Source organism: Vanacampus margaritifer, chromosome 8 (genome assembly GCF_051991255.1).
Source record: "Vanacampus margaritifer isolate UIUO_Vmar chromosome 8, RoL_Vmar_1.0, whole genome shotgun sequence".
NCBI classification, from domain to species: domain Eukaryota; kingdom Metazoa; phylum Chordata; class Actinopteri; order Syngnathiformes; family Syngnathidae; genus Vanacampus; species Vanacampus margaritifer.
The window spans coordinates 14,350,902-14,373,789 of NC_135439.1; the positions used below are offsets into that span (position 1 = coordinate 14,350,902).

At 41.1% G+C, this 22,888-nt stretch overlaps 1 protein-coding gene across 4 annotated transcripts in view; it reads right to left on the bottom strand.

Moving 5' to 3' along the window:
• The window catches only part of rassf5 (Ras association domain family member 5), a 34,723-nt gene extending 11,936 nt beyond the window's left edge, over window positions 1–22,787 (bottom strand). Inside the window, exons 1-2 of one of the 4 annotated variants that reach the window (XM_077572724.1) lie at window positions 21,961–22,787; window positions 4,814–4,935 (exon numbers count right to left, since the gene is read on the bottom strand). In XM_077572724.1, coding sequence (XP_077428850.1) covers window positions 4,814–4,935; window positions 21,961–22,711 — 873 coding nt within the window. In that variant the 5' untranslated portion in view covers window positions 22,712–22,787. Of the gene's footprint in view, window positions 1–425; window positions 1,233–4,813; window positions 4,936–14,844; window positions 15,131–21,960 lie in introns of those variants that run through there. The other 3 variants (XM_077572725.1, XM_077572727.1, XM_077572726.1) reach the window with 3 other exon arrangements.
• Between the last annotated feature and the right edge of the window lie 101 nt (window positions 22,788–22,888).

Consider the following 22,888-nt stretch of genomic DNA (forward strand, 5'->3'; position numbering starts at 1 on the left):
GTTTATGTGTGTACAGGCTGATCAAAAAAATAGTTGCCATGGTAACTACCGAAAAAAAAGAGAGAGACTTGCTACAGTTAAGCAGTGGCCGACACGCACGCACGAACACACCAACTGTCAAGTACTACTAGAGCATCAGCTTTGTTTCTACGAACCTCTCCCACGCATTGAAGAGGTTGACATCATTAACTCAGTTAGAAATACATGTTGTGGCCTCATACATGTTAGATCCATGTGTGCTTGGTGGACAAGGCTGACGTGATCAATGTTGCTAAATAATGTATGACTTCCCATATATACATGCAGCAAGAGGCCGCCTACAATGTCCTAACCACTTCCTCTCGAAACTTCTGCTTCTCTCGCCTTCAAGTTTCTTACATTCACGATAAATAATCGGCGGTTGCCAATCCACAAAATGGTCCTACCTTAACGGAATGCCTGGGTTTACGGAAGAACGACGTCTTGGCGGTGAAGAAAGTGAAGTCTTCATTTTCATCGTCCAGGCTGCAGTACCCGCTGCTCATGCTGTTACTGCTGGTCATGGACGGGGTGGGCTCCGTGTTGACAGTCATGGGGAGGCAAAGTCCCGCTTCAGCCTAACTAGACTCCCTCAGAGTGTTTGAAGTCCCACCTGTGACGGCGATTGCAAGGGGGAGACCAGCAAATCCGAGAAGCGGCATAGATGTGTCACTTCCTCCTCGAGTGTTTGTTGTTCTGACACCATATATGAAGCGGCATGCGTCTAAACGGCACCGCAAGAGATTACCTGGCTCTGATGTCCTGGTGTCACTTTACAGCCGGGTGTCAAGTTAACCCACCTGACAGGTACTCGCTACACTGGAAAACTTCATCCTATCATCTTCTCGGGAGTCATCTGAGTGATGCTGATGTTCACATGAAGTGAGAGCGCATCCAGCTGGGGGGGAGATCTACGTTGTGTAGCAAGGAAGCCTCCGTGCACCTTCTCCTCTTGGATACTGATGCCGACCCTCGCCTCCTCCTTCTTCGCTTTCCTCGCTCACTCTCTCTCGCGCAGCCTTGCTCGACCATCTGTGGTTATCAGCCAGCGAGCACCCTCCCCCTTCTCCCTCTCGCTCTCTTTCTCTCTGCAGTGCAACATCACTTCCCCTAACTGAGAGCAAGCGAGGGAAATGTCGATGAGTGAGCTCCTGTTTTGCATATTGTGCGTACCGCAACTGAACTGCAATGACAGGAAGGCATGCATGCAATTGATACCGCAGAGGAAGATGGCTGTGTATCTCGCGATTCTCTCCTCTCGTGAAAAGTACGCTTGATTGGTAGCTGTAATTTGCAACACTCTTTAACTCATGCACTCCCAGCCATTTTCACTGAAGCAACCCCCTTTGCTCCCGGCTGTTTTACTGGATTTTGAGGGATTTTGCAAGGCCCACAGAATAGAATATTCTGTTCTATGACTATAAAAACGCAGAATCTACCAAAAGAAAGATTAGAGTCTCTTCTTTCATTAGGAAAAAAAGTATATTTGTATCTGTTTCTGTTTTGCAGCAATTAGCATTAGAATATAGCTAAGTTTCTTCATTATTTACAAACCTGTATAAAACACTGGGAAAAAGAGCTTGTTGCAACATGGCCCTGGCTGATCTCTTATATTCTGCTGCCACCTGCTGGCCGTTTTTTGTTATAACTACCATTGCTTTAAGCGACCTCTCTTCATGTCAGAAGCTGTATCAAAGCCTTCTGTACGCTCTAGCATAAATTAAAAAAAAACATACAAAACGTCTAAATACGTTTTTGGGAGTGCTGGACAAAGTATTAAAAAACATATTTACACGTTTTTGGGTTTGAATTAGTTAAATGGCAGAATTGGGAAAACACATATAAGAGGACGTCTTTTCTGAAGTGGATGAATTGTTTATTTTTGCAGCTCAAAATGGCTTCCCTGTCATATTTTAACAATTCAAACACTGTGAATGTAATTTAACCTCTCTTCATGCTCATATTGACGAGAATGACTCAGCAAGCATAAAGTAAACAAAATGTTCAATATTGTAATTGGACATTGTGCCTTATGTATGGAGAGATGATCTTGTGGTACTAAAAATGAGATGACCATATATTGAATGATTACTCAGGGTGGAGATTAAACTGACCTCTAACCTCACTCCGACCTTTAACCTCGCCTCTAAAGGCGCCAATTCCCCAAACACTGCAGTCGTTGAATGTATGAATACTCATGGCATCTGTATGTTCATGCATTTTCTCTGTGTGTAATTCATGATTTAAATTATATAATAGATTTGGATGATCTGTATTCAGTTCTTTTTAGTTCTTTACAGTTTTATTTTGAACTTGAATGTCTGTGCAATGTGTATGCCGATATCCTAGTGGGCAAGTGGAGGCAAGGTTGTTTTTAATTCATGTCAATCACTTTGAGTTGCATTTGTACTTATGAAAAGCCCCTCACAAATAAAGTTTGATTGATTTATATCAGAGGTTCTCACAGAGTGGAACTGTGAGCATTTAATGGTAAATGGACTACAAAAATAATATTGGATTTTTTGAATTTATGCTAAAAAGATTAGCATATAAGCTTGGTTAAACTATGAAAGAAAATTATCATTCCACTCCTCATCATCGGAAATAATTGTTACATTTTGGCATTAAAATGTAGTTGACTTTAGATTAGCAGGTTTAAAAATGCGGCAACATACCCTAAAGCCCTGGAGGGAAAAAAAGGCTAACAAATAGCATCAGTGTCATAACCCATATTTTAACCTAAATGATGGAACACACAAATAACAAAACAAAAAATATTTTCCTTCTGTGAATTATGAATTATTACTGCGACTTTTTGACAATCTCCATTTATATCCTATTATCCTTACGTCTGTATGATAGTGCCCCCAAGTGGTCAAGTCGCACACAACAGAAGGAGCAGCACAAACTCTAGTGAATTGAAGCAAAAAATGTGGCAAAACTGTTATTAAAAAAAACATTTTAAACATTTTTTTAAGCAAACTAAGGATCAGCAAGTCGAGTTTTTTTTTAAGTTTTTTTTTTTTTTACAATCTATTTAATTATTAATTATTGTCTGTTTTATAAATTACATTATTATGTTGTGCTATTTTTCCTATTAAAACACCTTACATAAACTTTTGATGGTCTTTTATGGGAGGCTGGAACGGAATAATGACATTTCCATTCCTTTCAAAGGCAAAAGATGATTTGAGATACAAGTTTCTTGTATTATGAGCGTATATATATATATATATATATATATATATATATATATATATATATATATATATATATATGGTTTATTATTTATTTATTTTTTATACTCCAATTATATATAACTGATAAGGACTGATTCAACATTGTTTAACTTGTAGAACTACCGATGGGCTTTTGACTCATTTAAGGTCCTCATGGTGACATGAGCCCCCATGGGGAAGGTGATCTGTCATAACAGAGTCCTTGCTGCCGCAGATGTCCAATAATTATAACACACAACACAGGCTTCAAGAATAGATGACACTCGACCTGACATGCTTCATGCATGTTGACGCAGTCATTATTGAAGGTAAATTATCTGCACTATGTAAACAGATACAGAGAAAGAAAAATATTGATATTTTTGGGCAGAAAATCAATCAAATATAAATCTCCCACACACACATACACTTATACTTACAAATAATTGCACAACAGTAATGGCACCATATAGGATTGTTTTCTGCTGACGTACACAAAATTGAGGGAGGCCTGAAACAAACACGCACGTGAGCCATAACGGCGCAAATGACAGTAAGAGAGTAAAGAAGACTGCAGGGAAATAAATCGTCTTCTCTCCTTCTACTCCGCAGTACCAGTGAGCTGTATATTCAGCTCATTAAATTGAATCATTGGTTTTGCTCATACAACTATAGATTCCATAATTGCTGTGACATTTGGCAAAAAAAAGCCTTCACTTTGTCACTTCCTTCCTTTTATCTTAAGCATTGGGGGGGGGGGGGGGGGGTCAGCGTGATAGTAGTAGTGCATTTGTTCACGCTCTCTCAAAGTGGAGTACTACCTGGCTCGCTCCCAAGGTTCTAATTTGGTCTCATCTGCCCACTGGCTGCTGACACTCTGCTGCAGGTCCGTGTGTTTGTGTGACTCGCGCTTCTGTGGAATTGAAGCGCGCGTGTGTGTGTGTGTGTGTACTTGTACATGCCACATTGTGAGGACCAAAATACGTCTTTAACCAACTGAGGACATTTTTGTGAAGTGAGGACATTTTGGCCGGTCCTCACAACTCAAGGCCTCTTTTTGAGGGTCAAGACTTGGTTTTAGAGTTCAGGTTTGAATTGGGTTATGGTGGAGGTTAGGGTAAGGAATGCAGGTAGGGCAATCATTTTTGATGGTTGGGGTTAGGTGAAGGGGCTAGGAAATAGATGTCCTCACAATTATACAAGTACAAGTAGGTGTGCGTGTGTGCTGAACCACAACTGTGTGGGTGACTGCAGCTGTGAGGCCAAGAGCACTGTGCATGCTTAACGCACAATAGATACAAGTAGCTGGAGAAGTGACTTATATAACTCCATAATCTTTGATCTGCAAATGTTGACAGTAATTGAGGTCTGGTTCTTGTTTAAGAGTGTTTCGTGTTATTGTTGGGTTGTGGGTGGCCTTCAAAGAACTGTGTGCTTATGTGTGTGTGTGTGTGTGTGTGTGTGTGGGCTTGGAGAGAGATGTTGAGGTAAGCACTGTGAGTGCTTATCTGACACGCACACGTTGCCTGTTCCATTCTACACGCAATACATTTGTGCATAATATTCCAAATGCTTACTTTGTGTTTGGCTGTGGGGCAGTGGCTTCTGGGAAATGGAGTCACTTCAGGCTTATTGTCCCTCTGGTTGCAGTCCAGCTGGACTTGCCTCTCACACTCCACATGGCAGGTGTAGGTGCAGTCTGATAAATGCAAAAACACAACAATCGCTAAGTACACGATACAGATCATTTGCGTTAATGAAATAGAATAATAACAGCAATTTTATTCCAGCACATATAGGTCGATGCATGCAAATGTTGGGTTGAATGTAATTTAGCATTTACAAAATCTATGTCGCTTAGAGTGTAATTGTATTGAAGTGCACGGGGGCTTATTGTCCCACATTTAGAAAACCCTTGCACTCATGCAAACCTCCTTTAAAAATGGACAACAGCTCCATCTCGTGGCAACATTCAAATTCACACCTCAAGTTGTGGCAATTCCATGATGAAAACGACTGTATGAAAAACATATTTGTGTCAGCATATTATACCAAAGATAACATTTTAGTGTGATTAGATCTTTAGAGAAGTAGCGCAATATCACATTTCTGATGCTTCAAACTGACCATGACATGCTGCTTGCATGTACGCCACACAATTTAGCACACTATAATACTGACAATCAACATACATACACAAACTAGTACCGGAATAGCAGCACTGGCACTGTTTACTATCTTTTACTGCTCGGATGGCTAGACAGGAACAGATTTACATTCTGCTTCTAAAACATCCCCAAAATAAAGTTGTTGTGGCCAGAGGCTTTGCACTAACTCTTGAGTCCCATATCTCACGTCTTTGCCTTTGGTCACGCAGTCCGTGAAAAAGAACAAAATGAGATTTTAAAAGCACGCAGGCAAAGACAGGAATGCAGCTTGATTCCTAATCTTTTGATATTTTTGACACGCAGGAGGAGGCTCACGAAAAAAACTGGAGGCAAAAGATGCAGTTATGGGTCATTTAAAAAAAAAAAAAAAGTTTCTTAGCACAATTTTTGTGTGTAAACGGTGTAAAAGTCTGGCATATATAGACAGCGCTGCATCAGCACTGTAACCATGGCAACATGCTTCTCTGCTCTCATTGTAGGGTGAAACTTTCGCAAATATCCCTCCAACAAAAGTTATGCTACAATTAGTTGGCGGGTAAGAGATGAATACATGACTTGGGATAAATAGATGGAAAAACATACATAATATATATGTACATATACATTCTTTCATTTTCTGTACTGCTCATATTTGATCTTAATCAAATAATATTACTAACTCAGCTCATAGTCTCTCACACGTGCATGTTTATGTTCTCTGCATTTCTTCATAATTATGGGACTGCTGAAAGCAGCACATATTACTCTCCACCCTAGAAAATCCCGAGATTTTTCCGCAAAAATGCGGCCCGTACCGTAGATCGCACCGGGACAAATGAGATATCAAACGATGCGGCTCGATCTGACTCGGTGAGGCATTACTTTTCTAGGAATTCCGAGTTACCATGGCGACGCAATTCCCCAAAAACTCCCAAAAAAATGAATGGAGAAAGGGGGAACAAATTACAGATCAAGCACCTTTTTCCAAGACACGCTGCGCACGCATACGCTATCCGACCGATACGAATTTTAGCTCATTTTGTAGGAATTTTTTCCATCTTTAGCTCAGTGTCGAAATCTATTTTAAGGAATGAAAGCTCTCCCCCCTGTGCGGGTTCAAAGACAGTGAGTGAATTAGGCTTCTACCGCACTCTGTTGACCAATTAACTTTAGAGTGGCGGGAAAAAAGAAAAGTCTACTTCTATTTGTTTCACTTCAACTCGTCACCATGGCCACAATCTTTGCTCACTAGACATCAAATTCTCACATTTTGTAGTCACGAGTGTCTTCTTTCAGACAAACTAACTTTTATTTGGCTAAGGTGTCATTTAGTACCTTTATTTTCACTTTAGTGCATTTTTCTTAAAGGGACAGTGAGATATTTTTAGTTGATGTTGATTATGGTTAACTTCCACATTTCTTGAGCGATTCCAGTCGTTTAAATTTTAAACTGTTCAGCTCATTTACAAGAGTCAGCAGTCCCATTCAAAATTTCCGCGGGAATTTTTCTAGTTCTCCTTTTTTATTAGGGATGGGCGAGTAGAGTATCAATACCAGGTATCGTTTTCGGTCTGATACCAGCCTTATTTTAAGATATCAAGTGCTCATGGAGGCTACCGATACTAGTCACCAACAGAAAAAATCAGTAGGTGGCGCTGTACTGCGGCAGGTTGACACATCTGCAAAGCATCATCTGTGTCAGAGAGAGAATTTTTTTGTCATTGTGATAAATGAAATTTTATATATCAAAAGTGGTATTGAACGTCAATATTTGTATTTTTATTTTAAAAGTCAGTTTTGATTGACATAAATTGTTAATACATTCAAAAAAATGTTAATTAAAGTGTCTGGGTACTACTAATAGTCTCCTTCCTGCATTGGAATACATAAACACTCCCCAATCACTATTTTGGGAAAAGTGTAATTTAAAGCAGAAAATGACACCAATGGCAACAAGTGCAGACTATTTACATTTGTCATTTTCATGAAAAGAAATACTTTCCAAATGATGCGACCTATTGGGCGTCACACTGTACTGTGTGACTAAAGAAAGGTTCACATAGAGTACACACAGACAGTTGAAGGGCTGATGGAGAACAGCGAGTGATGGCTCAGTGATGCAGCGTCTTGCTGACAGCAGGGAAGTGTCGGGAGGGAAAGCGAGCGCTCAGATAAGCGATTGTGTCGCGCTCACCTCTATTTGGAGGTCACAGGAGAAAGACAGTAGAGAAAGGAAACACGTAGAGGAAAGGAGGAGAGAAACTCCTTTCCTGATTCCATTTAGTCACTTTGATTTAACATGAGCTCATTTGCAGGTATACATTTGGAACCATGGAGATAACGTGCAGTAACTTTCCTTCAAAAAGACGTATAATCGTTCACACTCACACCTATGGACAATTTAGTGGTGAGTTCTACAAGTGTGGTACTGGTACTAGTACAGTATGTGAGCTCCCTCTAGTGGAATGTAAAAGAATCACTACATAAAATGTTCAATTTGTTCAGTACAGTTCAGTTGTATTTCACATAGTTAAATGTGTTTAAATTCAGTTTGTCCACTGTGCTGCCAAAATATAAAACAATCAAATGAAAAACAGTAAATAGTAGGCTGTAAACCAAAGACCACCCCGAATCCACAACATTCCCCGCCCTGCGGCAAACAAGCAGATCCAGAAATTGGCGCAGTAGCATTCAATCCCAGACATGATGGTTATTGTTGGCTGGCTCATCTATAACCTTGGGAGGAGCGTTTAACTGTCTTACTGTTGAGTGAAGTGTGAGGAAAACGCCAGGAACGCTCAAGAGAGGTGGAAATTAAAAGCCATCCATGCTTTGACCTCATCGAGAGTAGCACAGTCGACTGTTTCAAAGTGACATCGATTTTGCAGTCATCAGCATAACAATGGAATGAGACATTGTATCTACACAGGATGAAAAAAAAAAAAGTGAAATAAGTAAAGGTCCAAGAATCGATCCTTGGGGTACTCCACAAGAGAGGTGTGCTGAGGAGGACACTGCATCACAAGCCTGCACTGCAAAACTTCTAATAAAGTAAAATAGTATCATGGAACAGGACAGGGACCTCTAATTCCCACAGACAATGAAAATCTGGTGATCGACTGTAACAAATGCTGCTGTGATGACAGCAGCAAAACGATGGTTTTCTATCCAATAAACCAGGGGTCAGCAACCTTTCCTGTCAAAAGAGCCATTTTAGGCCAAGTAAATAACCAAAAATGTGTTTGGAGCCGCAAAACATTTGATGAACGAAACTGTGTTAGACTGTACCGAGGGCCCAGGAGCTAATTAGAGCTGCACCAGAACACAACAATAAGAGAGCAGCATCCAATATGTAGAGATTCATTTTCTTCGATCTTTTTATTTGTGTGTGTCATTTTTCATACATTATAAGACGTTTCTGCCTTTCTGTCAAATTTCTGACATTTTTGGCTATTTTCTGGTCATAATATGGTAATTTCCTGACTCTCTTCTAACTGTTTTAAAGATGTTTTTTTTTTAAAAAAAAATTCTGCCTTTTTTTGCTATTAATTTTATGAAATTTTTGGCAATTTTGGGGAAATTTATAGGTTATTTTAATTTTTTTGTTTTGGACATTTTGATGGATATATATATATTTTTGATTCAATTGTCTGACATTTTTGGGCAATTTGACATTTTATGATCATTTTCTGCTTTTCTTCCTCATTTTTGGTCATGGTCACTTTTTGGACTTTTTTAGGTGTTTGTTAAAACTTTTTCTGACACTGACCTTTTTTAAAAGATTTATTTTATTTAAACTAATTATACATATATATATATATATATATATATATATATATATATATATATATATATATATATATATATATATATATATATATATATAATATCCACAGGGAGCCCCAGGAGAGGGACTAAAGAGTCACATGTGGCTCTAGTGTCGCAGGTTGCAGACCCCCTGCAATAAACAAACGCACAAATCCAAAACAATGACCAAATAATGATCTGATGATAACACCAATAAGTTTCAGGGGCTATGATACTTGTATTAGTGTATGCAGTTTGAATTGATCCACTTTGTTATGTGCATACACATAGGGTGTAGTTCAACCTTTGAGAATGTTAATGCACCCACATGTCTGCAAAGGTCAGTGAGGCGTGTTGACAATTTTGTTTGTTCCCACTGTGTCATGCCTTTGACAGAGTGTTGTTGGTTTTTAGTCGTGTGAGAACTCTGTGAGGGATTTCTGGGGAAAGTTCTGTTGTTATGCAAACAAAGAAACCTGACATTCAGATGAGAAAAGACCAGTTCTGCGCAACCACACTGGAGTCAAGTTTCAGTTTCATGTCCACTTTTTTTCCCCCACGCAACTCTTCATTATGTCACTAATATTTCAGCGTGGATTTTCCTGCAATCATATTGACAGGATAAAATCCAAATAAGTCACTTTTCATTATTAGTTATTTTTTATATGTAGATCTACAATATGTATGGGTCATGCCAGTTTGGTGTGCTACAATGTTGTTAGTGACTATATTACACTGACCTCAATGGCTCCAACCACCACCATCTACCCCACCACACACACACACACCTCCGATCATTCCAGTCAGACCACTTCTAAATGGACAGAGTCTCCAGACAGAGAGAAGTGATGATGTAGATTGACAATGAAAGAAAAAGGCAACACAATGAGACGAGGTTGTGTCGGGGTTACAACATTACCTGCGCAAGAAACAGCTGTAGTAACAAACATAGTAATAATGTGGTGTAGTTATGTACTTTACTAAGACTTATTAGAGAAGCGAGATAACGAAAGCACCATGCTATACATTAACAAAATATGAATTGACCACAATACATTACAGTAAGTCCCTCAGGTGCATACCTGAAACTAGTCCCCTTCCCAGAACTCTTTCCTGATTCTGATCTAAAAACTGAAAAAATAAATTCTTAACCAATAAATAAATAAATAAATAAAATAAAATCTTTGAACAAATAACTTTAAGGATGAAGTGTCAGAAGATGATATGCAGTTCCTTGTGATAATGTAAGATGCAGAATTATAATATACTGTATATGTTATGGAATGCTTTGTGTGGGAGACCATGAAGCAGACAATTTCCATAATCGACTCCGGATGTGACGAGGGAGTGAACGAAGACTGTGGGTGGTGTGAGGGGAAGTATGTGGGTGACTACTGTTCGGTAGATGGAAGATGAAGTATACAGATATAATATTTACAAGACCTGAAAAAGCATGTGCTGTTGAGGATGACACACAAAGGGTGGATTTTGTAGTACGGTATCAAGAAACATTCTAATTTCATCACTGACAATTTGTGGGAGGACCAGGATATGGTAAATAAACCCCAGTTGGGAAGGTGGAGGAGTGATAGAGCTGGGTGTCAGCAAGGACATTTTATTTACAGATTTTGAATTTACGAAGAATACTGACAAAGGGAAGAAAGTCGATTAGGAACAAATGAGGCCCTAGAACGGAACCATGAGGATCACCGGTAGAAATCAAGTTTTCAAGAAATCAAATTTGAAATATTCCCTTGATCCAAGTGCCACTTTTTTGTTTGTTTGTATAATCCTGTCCTATTATTTACTGTTTTACTTTGTTAAAAAACTTCTGTAGAAAAAGTCATTAAACCAAAGCTAGACTTTTGCACAGTTATTGAATGTGGCACCCGCGTGAACCATCCATTGCTGCACTTGAGTTTATAATACACCCAATGTGCATGTATATACCGTATGCACATGTGTGTGTGCAAACTGCACTCAGCTTGTCTCTATGGATGTCTAAGTGGAACGTTTCAAGACATACATATCTCTGATTTCACAAACTCTCCGCTCTCATAGTTCCTTTGGAAGCCTGAGGAGTCGGAATGTTTTCCCATCAGCCAAATCTTCCGTAATGTGAGATGGCGTGTTTAAGAAGCAGGGACGGAAAGACTGGGGATAACTGCAGTTATTTATTTTTTTATATATATAAACAGTCCAGACAGTAGGTGTGGGCCACAGACGGGAGGGGAAAGATGGAGATTATCCCGCTTCTTGGGGTCACGGAGGATGTCTGTATGATACCAGATAGCGACATGATGCGTTGTTGTTTCCCCATATCTGGGTGAGGAGGGAGGGGTAAATCCGAGGTTAGGCGACTCTAAATCAGGAGCGATGCTATTAACACCGTAACTAATGAACCCAAAAGGGGTCTTATGAAGGCATTAAGAGCAGCTTTTAGCCAGTCTGATCCCATCATCCTATCATAGCTCATTTAGAAGAGCTATCCATATTCTCGGCGCTGCTAATGCATTCCATCCTTTTACAACATCACATTGTTGCTTGCTGTCTTAATAAGCACTCACCTACCAAGCGTGAGATAACAAAGTCTCTACTGTCTGTGGACGGAACATTATATATTTGACTGATGCTCTTCAGCTTCCTGATTGCATCATCTTCCTCCCTGTCAATGCCGCCATATGTCTGCCAACAGATGTAGACTTCAGCAAGCAAACAAGAGCAGAATTTAATTGCGTTTGTTTGGGAAAGGATTTTTGCTGCCTGAGCTGCCAATGGATGCAGCTGAAGGCTCAAAGTGGTGCTTTCGTGGGGGGTGGGCGGGCGCTCGTCACACCACGACTTTTGTGGTTAATTTCACGGTGTAAATTCATGAAAAGCTTTCGTGATGAGTACGTTAATCGAGACTGTAGTGCATTTTTTTTGTTAAATTGAAACAGCTCATAGATGTCACACTATTTATATATCTGACCAACAATCACCTAGTTTACGAATGTCAATTAAAAGACATGATCCACTTTCATAAGGACCTGTAAAAGCGACTGAAAACGCTGTAGTGTGTATTCCGGCCCTTTAGTTAGTAGGGATCTAACGATATTGGCAATAATGTGATACTGCGATATTAAAATTGCCACGATATTGTCGTCATCATGTTACAATGTTAAAAAGGCACAATTGTATTCCATTTGTGCAGTTTTAGCACCCTCTGGTGGTTAATTCAATAGTGCAGTTTAAATTTAATTAGGAATGTTTTGGCCACTGTGGCAGTTTTCACTCCCATAAAACAGTCATACCAGCAAATATTTTAAAACATCTCCGTCAAAAAACATTACTTTTCGCCCGTTTCAGCTGATCACAGCATTTTGAATTACATAGAGCATATTTTGCGCCGCTAAGCCAATATGAGCACGACAATACGTGACATGGCATGACGTGGCATGGCCAACTATTTCTTTGTCACGCTTGTTATTATATATAATAAAAACACAATATTGTCCTTTTTTTCCAAATATGATTTTTTTTATAAAAACATTATTGTGAAGTTTTATAGGGTATCATTAGCTTTTTTTGTAATATCACCAACATCTCCACTATATCGCAATAATTATCGTATGAGGTTCATAATATGATATCGATCGTATCGTGATGTTTGGATATCGTTACATCTCTATTAGTTTGATAATGATGTGCGCATGTGCACCAACTGATTGTTTTCTGAGGCTTATCCAAAATGATCTTTAGAACATCCTTGAGGCATACATGAGTTTAAAGTCAATGTATGTAACTAGTGCGGTGAAGTAAATGTACTCAGTTACGACATATTATTTATGTAGCACAAACACGAATCACTCACGCACAATGAACACTAAGAATGTCTTCCTCTTTCAGTTTTAACCCTCAAAATTTTTCCTAAGCAACATTTTTTGTTGGTTATAAAAACAAATGGTTCCTAAAAGTATGAAAAGACAGCAGACAAAATAACTCTATTTTAAAAAAAAAAGAACTTCTAACCTCGCCTCTCAACTACTCAGTCGCTAACTCAAATGGCCTTGAGAAATAACTCACAAATAACAACGTTGCCGCTTATCTGTTGGATGCAAAAGTTTCTACCAGTCGGTTCACGTCATCTGCAGCACACTTTGGAACTGTAAACCCTCATCTGGCCTGTGTTTCCAATGCAGAGCGTTTGGGTGGGCTGGTGACATCTACAGTGGGACATGACCACACATTGAATCCATCTCAAATTCTGTCAGCCAATCAGCTCCACCCTTTAGGTAAAGTATCACAAATGTTGTATTAGTAAATGGCAACTTTTAAGATAAAACATAAGCTTGAGACTAAGTATAACTTCAGGTCAAGGTTGAAAAGTTATTAGTTAATGCCAAGTTAGCTTATCTCTATAAGTTAAATCAGAGATCAAAGTCTAGCAATTTAATGGAGCTAAAAACAGTTTTAACTCCTTTCAGCTCCCCGAGGGGTTGACACAATCCTTTCAACCAGTTAACTGAGTTACAGATGGTAAGTCTATGGGGAAAAGTCATATAGGCCAATGCTTCATGCGGCGACACCATCCTTATAATTACACGGTTTGGCAACTATGTCACGTTAGCTTCAAAGCCTGCCGCGTTGCCTATAACCACGTTTTATTATAGCTCCATCAACCTACTGGTACTTTTTAAAAATTTTTATTCTAGACTTGTTTATTAAACTCAGTTCACATGACGGTATAACTGAGCCATCTCTATGGCAACCCAGCAGATATTTCTGCCAAGTCATAATGTCTGACCACAAAAGTCACCAACTTCAATCGTAGCATTTTAGAGAATTTCCCTAAAGTAGAACCAAGCAAGATTGTGTGTGTATGTGCGCGTGACAGAAGATAATTATAGGATAGCTCAAGAAGGAGGGAGCGCCGATTAACTGGGTTTCCTTACTGGGAGCGCCATCTAAAAATATCCATTATCTTCCTGCGGTAGCTTGTGCTATTGATCCTCTCTCTAAAGCCTTTTGTGGATGCGGCGTGACATCACTTAGGTGCGTCCCGTTTGCACAGCTGGGAGTGGGCGAGGGAGACTCAAAAACACACAAAGTGTGCTTGTTTTTAACTTGAGTTGTCAGTCTCCTGCATTGGAAGCCGACCAATAAATCTGCAGTGACCAGCATTTTTTGTGTGTGTGCTTGAGTTACACGAGGCATTCATCAATCTGCTGTCCCAAGCTACATTAGTTGAGCTGGATTTGGAAACAAGGGGGACGATCGATGGCATGCAAGCAAGCAGGCATCCTGCTACAAATATGAAAGTCAATAGTTTCATTGGATTTCCCAGACATAGTTAGCAGGCGTTCTCTTTCTGTGTTGATTGCAGATCTGTCTGCATTTATTTGTTCTGTGGACTGGACAATTCTGCTGATCCCAGCACATCTGTCCTCTTTGTGCAGGCTGTTCACACATGACGGTGCTCAGAAAGTGAGCAGAACAGTAGCAAATCCACAGATAGACCGACAAACACAGAGGATCTAAATACTTTGGCCCGCAGCCACACAGACAAAAAAAAGTGCCCACTCATCACTTTCCGCCGTTGGGAAACAAATACCGATCGGTCTTTTCACAAGTTTTCTGCTGCTTCTACCTGAGCTCCACTCTTGTGGTCCTACCTGAGGTGGGGAGCAGCGACCCGTTGGAGGCGGATCTCCGAAGGATCCTCAGCCCGTCGCTCCACGATCGAGACTTGGGCAGCCTCTTCAGAAGTCGTCCCAGCCGGCGCGACACCTGCCCGAAACAGGCGCTGCCGACTTCCCCCTCCGCGTCCCCCCGCGCCTCGTCCAGACGAAGAGACACCTGACCTAAGAATGTTCTGCCCCCCACCCTGCTCCCCCCTCCGTCATGCCCAGGTGCTATCTGTGCCATGGACGGAGCATGGTGGCACCATATGGAGGGCACGGTCCCGTAACCCTCGCTGGCCCTTCTCTGCTGCCCCCGCCTGCTCTTGTCCCCCAGAGGGCTGCCCCAACGCCAGCCCCCCCATGGCCCCCCTCTGCCATCCCAGCGCAGCCACTCTGCCACCGGTGCCACGCTTCGAACCAAGAGCCCCTTCTGCGCTCGCTCTGCCACCCCTCCGCCGGTCCTCCTCACCCCGCTAATGCTCTGTTGCCTCTCACTTTGCCGGGACCAGCGAGCCCCGAGGTGCTACTTTTCCCTCCATGGTCCCGATTCCTGCGATATCAACGCTTCTCTAGCTCTCTGCCGGTCTGTACTGCAGCACCCACACTCTGCAGTGCTGCGCGGCTGGCTTAAAGAGACAGAGACCCCCACATGCGATGTCAGCGTCATTGTACAACAGACGCTTTCACTTTACACAAGATTGGGCTTGAATGACACTCTCATCCCCGGTTTGCAATGAGATCCACTTTCACTGATCCATTGGCGACAAAAGATGAATCATCTCTAGCCTTTTTCTTGCTGGTTTTTAGTGTGTCTGGTTATTAACAAGCAAGCCCTGAAAGATAACAGAAGGGTTTACGCTGCAAAGGCGTGCATAGATCAATATTTTCTGGCCGGTCCCCAATCTTTAAAAAGTCTGACCTGACCATCCTGGTTTTGGCTGATCCCGCTTTTTCATAACCAACAGCATACATCTTCAATTTTCCAATCTAAACCATTGGAAAATACATGTGAAGCAATACAAACGGGTTGTTTGAACTGCACATGAAGCAGTTCTCTCAATTGAAAATTTCAACTCCTATTAGTCGTCTCACAGCAAAAGAGGACAGTGGCTGACTTTAAGACCTCTGTGGCGCGAGATGAGATCAGCGGAAGATTTATAGATCACTTTTATTTTAAGGGATCGGCCGACACCGACCCAAAATTAAGGAACATATGACAATTGCCGATACTGGCCAATCGATTGGTACAGTCCCAACCTGGTAGTATAAGTACAACAAGTACTACTACTACTACTACTACTACAACAAATATTTCTACAAGTACATGTACAACTACTACTACTACTAGAATTACTATAACTACTTCTACTAATACTACTACTAAAAGTACTACTACTGCCACTACTACAAATATTTCTACAGGCACATGTATGAGGATCATTCAATAAATAAGGTGAATTTTTCGGCATAAGGACTTTTAATACAGATAGAAGCTAACTTTTTTATTATTATTATTTATTCATTATTTATTGAATGACCCTCGTACTACTACTACTACTAGAAGTACTACAAGTACTACTACTGTTACTGCTACTACTAGAAGTACTAGAAGTACTACTAATACTACAAGTACTACAAGTGCTACTTATAAGAGGAATGTCTGAGATTGAAAAACTGAGTATAACCATTTTTTGGGCAAAAATAAACTTAAATATTTCGGTTAAACTAATATATGAAAATGAATACTCAAATCATTAACTGTACACTTGATGAAAGGTTTAGAGCAGCTGTTGCCAAGTTCCAACCTTTATTGAGCCAAATCATACGTTTTACACACCAAAAAAAATCTCATTGCAAATGTCACAAAATATATACTGAAAGAAGGTGTGTGCATTTCTCCGATACGTGGAGTGCCAAACGATTCAAGGACGGTTTGATCTGAAAGTGGAACGATTTGATTCAGTTCGACTCATTGGGATTACGATTCGATATGGTACGGCTCAGTTTGAAAGGGTTTAATGCATTGACTTTTTGTTGTCATTTTACATACATTTGGTTTGAATGAACTTGTCAGTGGTGTAAAAAAAATATATCTTTCCAATAAAAGACGATTTGATAAGGTTCTCGATATATTTCAAAGGGGAACGATTCAGTTCGACTTTATGCACTTTCATGTTTTAAAAAAATATTTACTTTTTCCAGGTCAAATTGTTTTTAGATACACACCGAAATGAAAGTCTTTTTTCTTTTTTTTTCACACAGATTTACTTTGTGTGAAATCTAGGTCTGTTTAATTAAGGGCAGTCACAAACTAATATTTCTCAAATTGATTATCCTATTGATTATTCCATTGATTACTCAATCAATGATAGCACAACTGAACAGAGTGGCTCGGGAGTCACCGCGCTAAAGGTTCCACCATATGTTAATTTCAACTGTGCCTCTCACTGTTTATTATAATCACAAAGCCTTAAGGTAGGATTTTGTGAGGAGTGCCTTTGCTTTGTCCTTCCGCAGTCCCACTATCCAACCACCAAGGGCAATCTAAATATAGAACATCTGAACGTCTTACCAGTGTGCAGAGCACGGTGGCAACAAGGTCTTTATGCTCACAACGTATCGTTCATCTCCTAACTTGTCATTACAGTTGTGAATACAAATAAAAACTCTACTGCATGATGGAAACTCCTCCCATGTACTGTTTAGTATTGGAAGAACGGACACACATGAACCATAACAGATGTTTAATGGAGTCAGTTGATAGTTTTTCATCCACATTCAGTATTTCCTTTCTTACGGAAGACGTGTCAATTCAGGCGGAATGTTTTTAAAAAGGACATTCATCACTCGCCTGGCAAAGCTGCATTGGGACAAGAAGTTTTTGAGCCATTGAACACATGCTTCGTTTGGGGGTTTCGTCCACTGTGAATGGCGCATTGTGGAGAACCAATGTGGAACAGATGAGACACTTGACCAAAACAAGGCCTGTACTGTGTAGACCAGGAGAGACCAAGGAAGAGATGGACTAAAAAATGAAGACTACATCAAGATTACTTCAGGTGCTTCATAGACAACACAGTGTTGGCTTGATTCAACACATGTAGGACGAATTTCTGGACTTCATAGGAATTGTTAGCACATTATCTTCTTCTCTTTCTCCTTTTCTTCTTTCTTTCTCTTTTCATTCTCAAATGTCAATGGTTTGAATAAGACAGAACAATGGAAGCTGAATAGCACAGTAGCGGTTAGCTTTGCTAGCTTCAGCGAGCCAGTCTTAAGATATTAATAGCAGTGGGACGAAGGAACTTGAGGCGGGGAAAGGGGGCAGTGGCGTGAAATTAAGCTTCATCCCCAAAATGTTATGCCCAATAATGTGCGTGCAGCAACTTTGTGACAACTTTATCACAACACGCACCAAGATCACGTCACTTTACAACAGTGCAGCAACATGTTCAAGGTCGCTCAACGTTCGCCAACAGTTTTAATGGGTTTTCTTGTTGAAAGGAAAATTTTAACATGTTCAAAATTTACTTGCGATAAGAAAAAGCTTTAACATATTTGGCAAACGTTGCGACCTTGAACGAACCCTGACGAGAAATTAACATTCGCCGCCTCAGTGTGGTATGTACTTTAACGGTTGTACTTTTAATCATTCGTTTTCATTTGTTGCTATGCCGGTCCGTCAAAATATTTCTTTGGGTGAAACCTGTCAGTAGCACAAAAATATTTATGGACCACTGTTCTGTGCTGCACAAATATCAGACATCATTGATTAACAGCCTTCAACTCGACTTTCATCATATTATAGGTGACTACAAAAAAATACAGTAGTTGCTCAACAGAGGTGTCAAATCCAGGTCCAGAAAGTATAAACCCTGCCACAGTTTGGCTTTAGCCCCAGGTGCTAGCTAGCTAGCTCCATTGGTGCTCATTTACCTGCTAGAGAGCTAGCTAGCTAGCCACAGTTTGGCTTTAGCCCCAGGTGCTAGCTAGCTAGCTCTATTGGTGCTCATTTACCTGCTCGAGAGCTAGCTAGCATCAGGGGCTAAAGCCCAACTGTGGCAGGGTTCTTACTTTCTGTACCTGGATTTGCCACCTCTGTTGCTCAACCCGTTATGACATCATGATACTTTTGCCTTTGGTCATTTAAGGCTATTTTATCAGCGTGCAGTAGTTGGCAACATATTTGTACAGTTCCATGACTAAGAATGGATAATTGAGTTGGGGAGGAATTTGATTTATAAATAAACATTATAGGAAAATATAATGTTGATCAACATACAGTATAAGCAGTACTGTCCGTGTTTACTGTACAAACACCTAATTAAACCTTACAGGTGCTAAATGGTGCCACAACAGCATGTGCCCCTCAAAGGCTTAATTAAATACAAATGTGACATCTGACTCGTCTGCCATGCCTGTAATCCCAGTCTCTCCATCCATCAGACATAATCCCAGGCAGGAGACACATAGCAGGGATTAGCAGGGAACTGGCTGTCACTCCCCCCTCCCCTTCCCCCTACCCTGCCTTTTCAAATGTAGTATAAACTGATGTTAAAAACTTCATTGTGTGAGCGAGGAGACACAACATGGACAAACGATAAAAGACAAAGACTCGTCATGCTCTTTGCAAAATGATTGTTTTGGGTCGCAAGAACTCCCGACGCTATCCCTGTTATTTCATGGGTGTAGTTGAAAGTGGATCATGCGTGCATGCATGGCAGTTTCTATTTTGGTTCTTTCAAGCCGCAAAAATATCCAGAAACGTCGACATTTATGTTACCCCATATGGCTGCACATCCACGTCTAATGTTTGTGAGAGTGGGCCGTTTATTCTTAGGGTCAGCATCTGGGATTTTAAATATATATAAAAAAAAATAAAGAGAACTTTTTTCGTGTGTTCCGAAGAAACTCATGACCGACAGTAATCTCTGCACTCGCTTGACTGGGCGGCCACTTGCTGATGGAACATTAAATCAGACAGCCCCGCAGCACTGCGGACCCTCTCGCTAGGCTTTGCTCGCCTTCTACATTGCATCACTTCTGACTCGCATACTTTTTGCTTTCATATCCTATATCTGTGACACTGCTTATGTGGATATGAAAAAACTAAACTCTTAAATAAAAGTATACAGTCAGGAATATGAGTTGTTAAGTGTTTTGGGATCTTTTCAAAAATCTATTACTGTACAAGTAAAGTTTAGTGACACACACTGCTTGCATACATTTCCACCGACACAGTCTGTCCAAAGACATAGAGACACGGTGACCCAATTGGCTTGAGCGAGGCAGTACAGGTGTTTGTGATGTCAGCAGTTACCACGTGACCCCACCGCAACACTTCCAACATGTTCGCCAGACCTCAAATAAATAGGCCCCATTTAAAATGGTTGTTTTTGGAATGCACAAAACAACACATCACTCAAGTTAGACGGCAAAACAAAACCGCCATTTTCCTTCTTTTTCTCTTTAAACAAGAGCCGTAAATCCGGCAGCCAGAACAAGGAGGCAAAGCTGGAAGGACAAGATAATGAGCTTTCCATGGGTAAATGTTTGGCAGCATCTGTGGAGCAAAATGTCAGCTACCAAAACAACAAGCGACTACTTGTGCTCCTTACTTTGGGATCAGAGGCTGGAAGTGCACATACTGGAATGCACACATATTGAATATCAATTAGCGGTGCAACATTTGAGGATTTTCAAATGCCTACGAGTATATGGAAAGCCTTTTGATTTTTAACCTGTAGAACAACAATGGGCACACTAGTAAAGCCACTGTCTCATCCCCGCACTACTAAAGCCATTTGAGCATTTTGTCAATATCCTTGATATTCATATAAGCCTATATAATGGTACGCTCTTTGTCCTCAAATGCAATACAATTCAGCGCACTAGTAGAATGACTATGGCACGCCATTTGAGCAACTGTGACCTAAAAGCATCTATTTTTATCTACTAGTAAATGGAGAGTCACCTGAGCATTTATAAAAAATCCTTGATCTGTATCCTAAGGTCCATGACATGTACAAGTGCGTGCTTTGTCCTAACTAGTAAGGAAGCACACTAGTAGAACAATAGCACGCTAGTAGAGTGACTTCGTCCTATTAATTCTGTTTTTTCACTACTAGTAGTGCCACTTTTGACCTGCTAGTATTATGCACAGCTGTCCAAGAATACATTTGATTTTTAAGGTCTATGTACTAATAATTCAGCTCTGTGTCCTCACTAGTATATCCTTGCTATAATAACTAACTATGTTGCTAGTAATTTCACTACCACTATAATAGTAACTATGTTACTATTAGTATGACAACCTTTGTTCTCAGTATGTTCTCACTTAGTAGTAACTATATATTACCATTAGAAACTTCACTACTAGTAATTTCACTACATCAATTGCTACTAATATGAAAATCTTGGCCTCACTACTAGTAACCTAGTAAATTCACTACTACTAGTACTACTTTACTAGTATGAAGCTCTTTGTCCTCAGTACTAGTAATTTCAATACTAGTAGTACAATTTTTGTCCTCAGTATGTCCTCACTACTAGTAACTGTTACTACTAGCAGTATCTTCACTACTACTAGTAATAGTAGTAGCAACTACATTACTAGTATGAAGCTCTTTGTCTTCAATACTAGTAGTAACTTCATTACAAGTACTAGTAGTAAGTTGACTACTACTAATTGTTGCTAGTATAAAAATCATTGTCCTCACGTTTATGTCCTCACTACTAGTAACTTCACTACTACTACTAGTAACAAGTACATTAATAGTAGTATGAAGTGCTTTGTCCTTCTCAGTAAATTACATATACTAGTGGTATTTTCACTAGTAGTTACTAATTTCACTACTACTAGTAATTGTTACTAGTATAAAATATTTGTCCTCACTACTAGTAACTACATTATTGGTACTACAGTAATTTAATTTCACTACTACTAGTAACTGTGTTACTACTGTGAAGCGCTTTGTCCGCACTGTTAAGTGACGTCCTCGCTACTAGTTATATATAGCGTGGCAAAACTGTGCACTAGTTGACGATCACTTGCTACTAGTACTGCACGAACCTGCACACACATATCGAGACCATTGTAGTACTCACATTGGCACTCGAGGGCCTGTGCGGTAATCTGACGGCTGCAAGCGTCGCACCAGTCCTGCGTAACGGCCTTGGCTTCGAACCGGTGTCCCGCGTCCTTGTCGGCCGTCAGCTGGCGTTCCGACCCCCGCGGGAAGATGGCCCAGGCCTCTCTGCGGGGTGGCTCGTTTCGGGCCAACCTCACCACTCCGGTCCTGCCCTGCGTGAGACGCTCCAGAGGAAGACCACCGCTCTCGTCCCGGGCGGACACCGAGCTAAATAAGCTCGGGTGTGCGACGTCTTTGTTGGTATGGTCCCGTCCGCTGTGTAAAAGCTGCCGGTGGCGTGCAGAAAGCGACGCGTTGTTCGTGACATCGACTGGAGAGCTCTGGAGCGCAGCGTCTGCGTTGCGGTCCGTGACCGCGAACCCGGCGTGAGCGTCTCTCCCGGCCGGGGAGCGCCAGTCGAAGCGCACGCCGCCCTGCTGCTCGGCCCGGTCCGGGCTACGTGGCGAAGCGGGCGCAGACGAAGCTCCTCGGCACCCGCCGGTTACGACTGTCGTATCGCCCGCTGGTCCTGCAGGCAAATGACATATCCCGGCTTGGTTCGGAGCGGTGACGGATACGCATCTTCTCAACATCATTTTCTCCCAGGAAGACTTCCTTGGAAGGGTGATTTTCTTCCTGCCGGCGGCCGGTTTGAAGACTCGAAGCAGCGGTTCCGAGTCCAGCCTGTGCTGGGCCGGGTGTTGGCCCACCACACTCGCAGAAGCCATCGCGACTGCTAAGTGCTTGATGTGTCTGCCGTGTTGTGCTCCCTCCGTGCCTTGAATGTTGACTCAACTCGCGCCTGACACCAGCGTGTCGCCGTGACGTCACCAGCCCGCTACAGTTCTTCGAAACCTATGCGCGCGCTCCAACATAAGTGACGTGAACGCGCTTGGAGTCGGTTC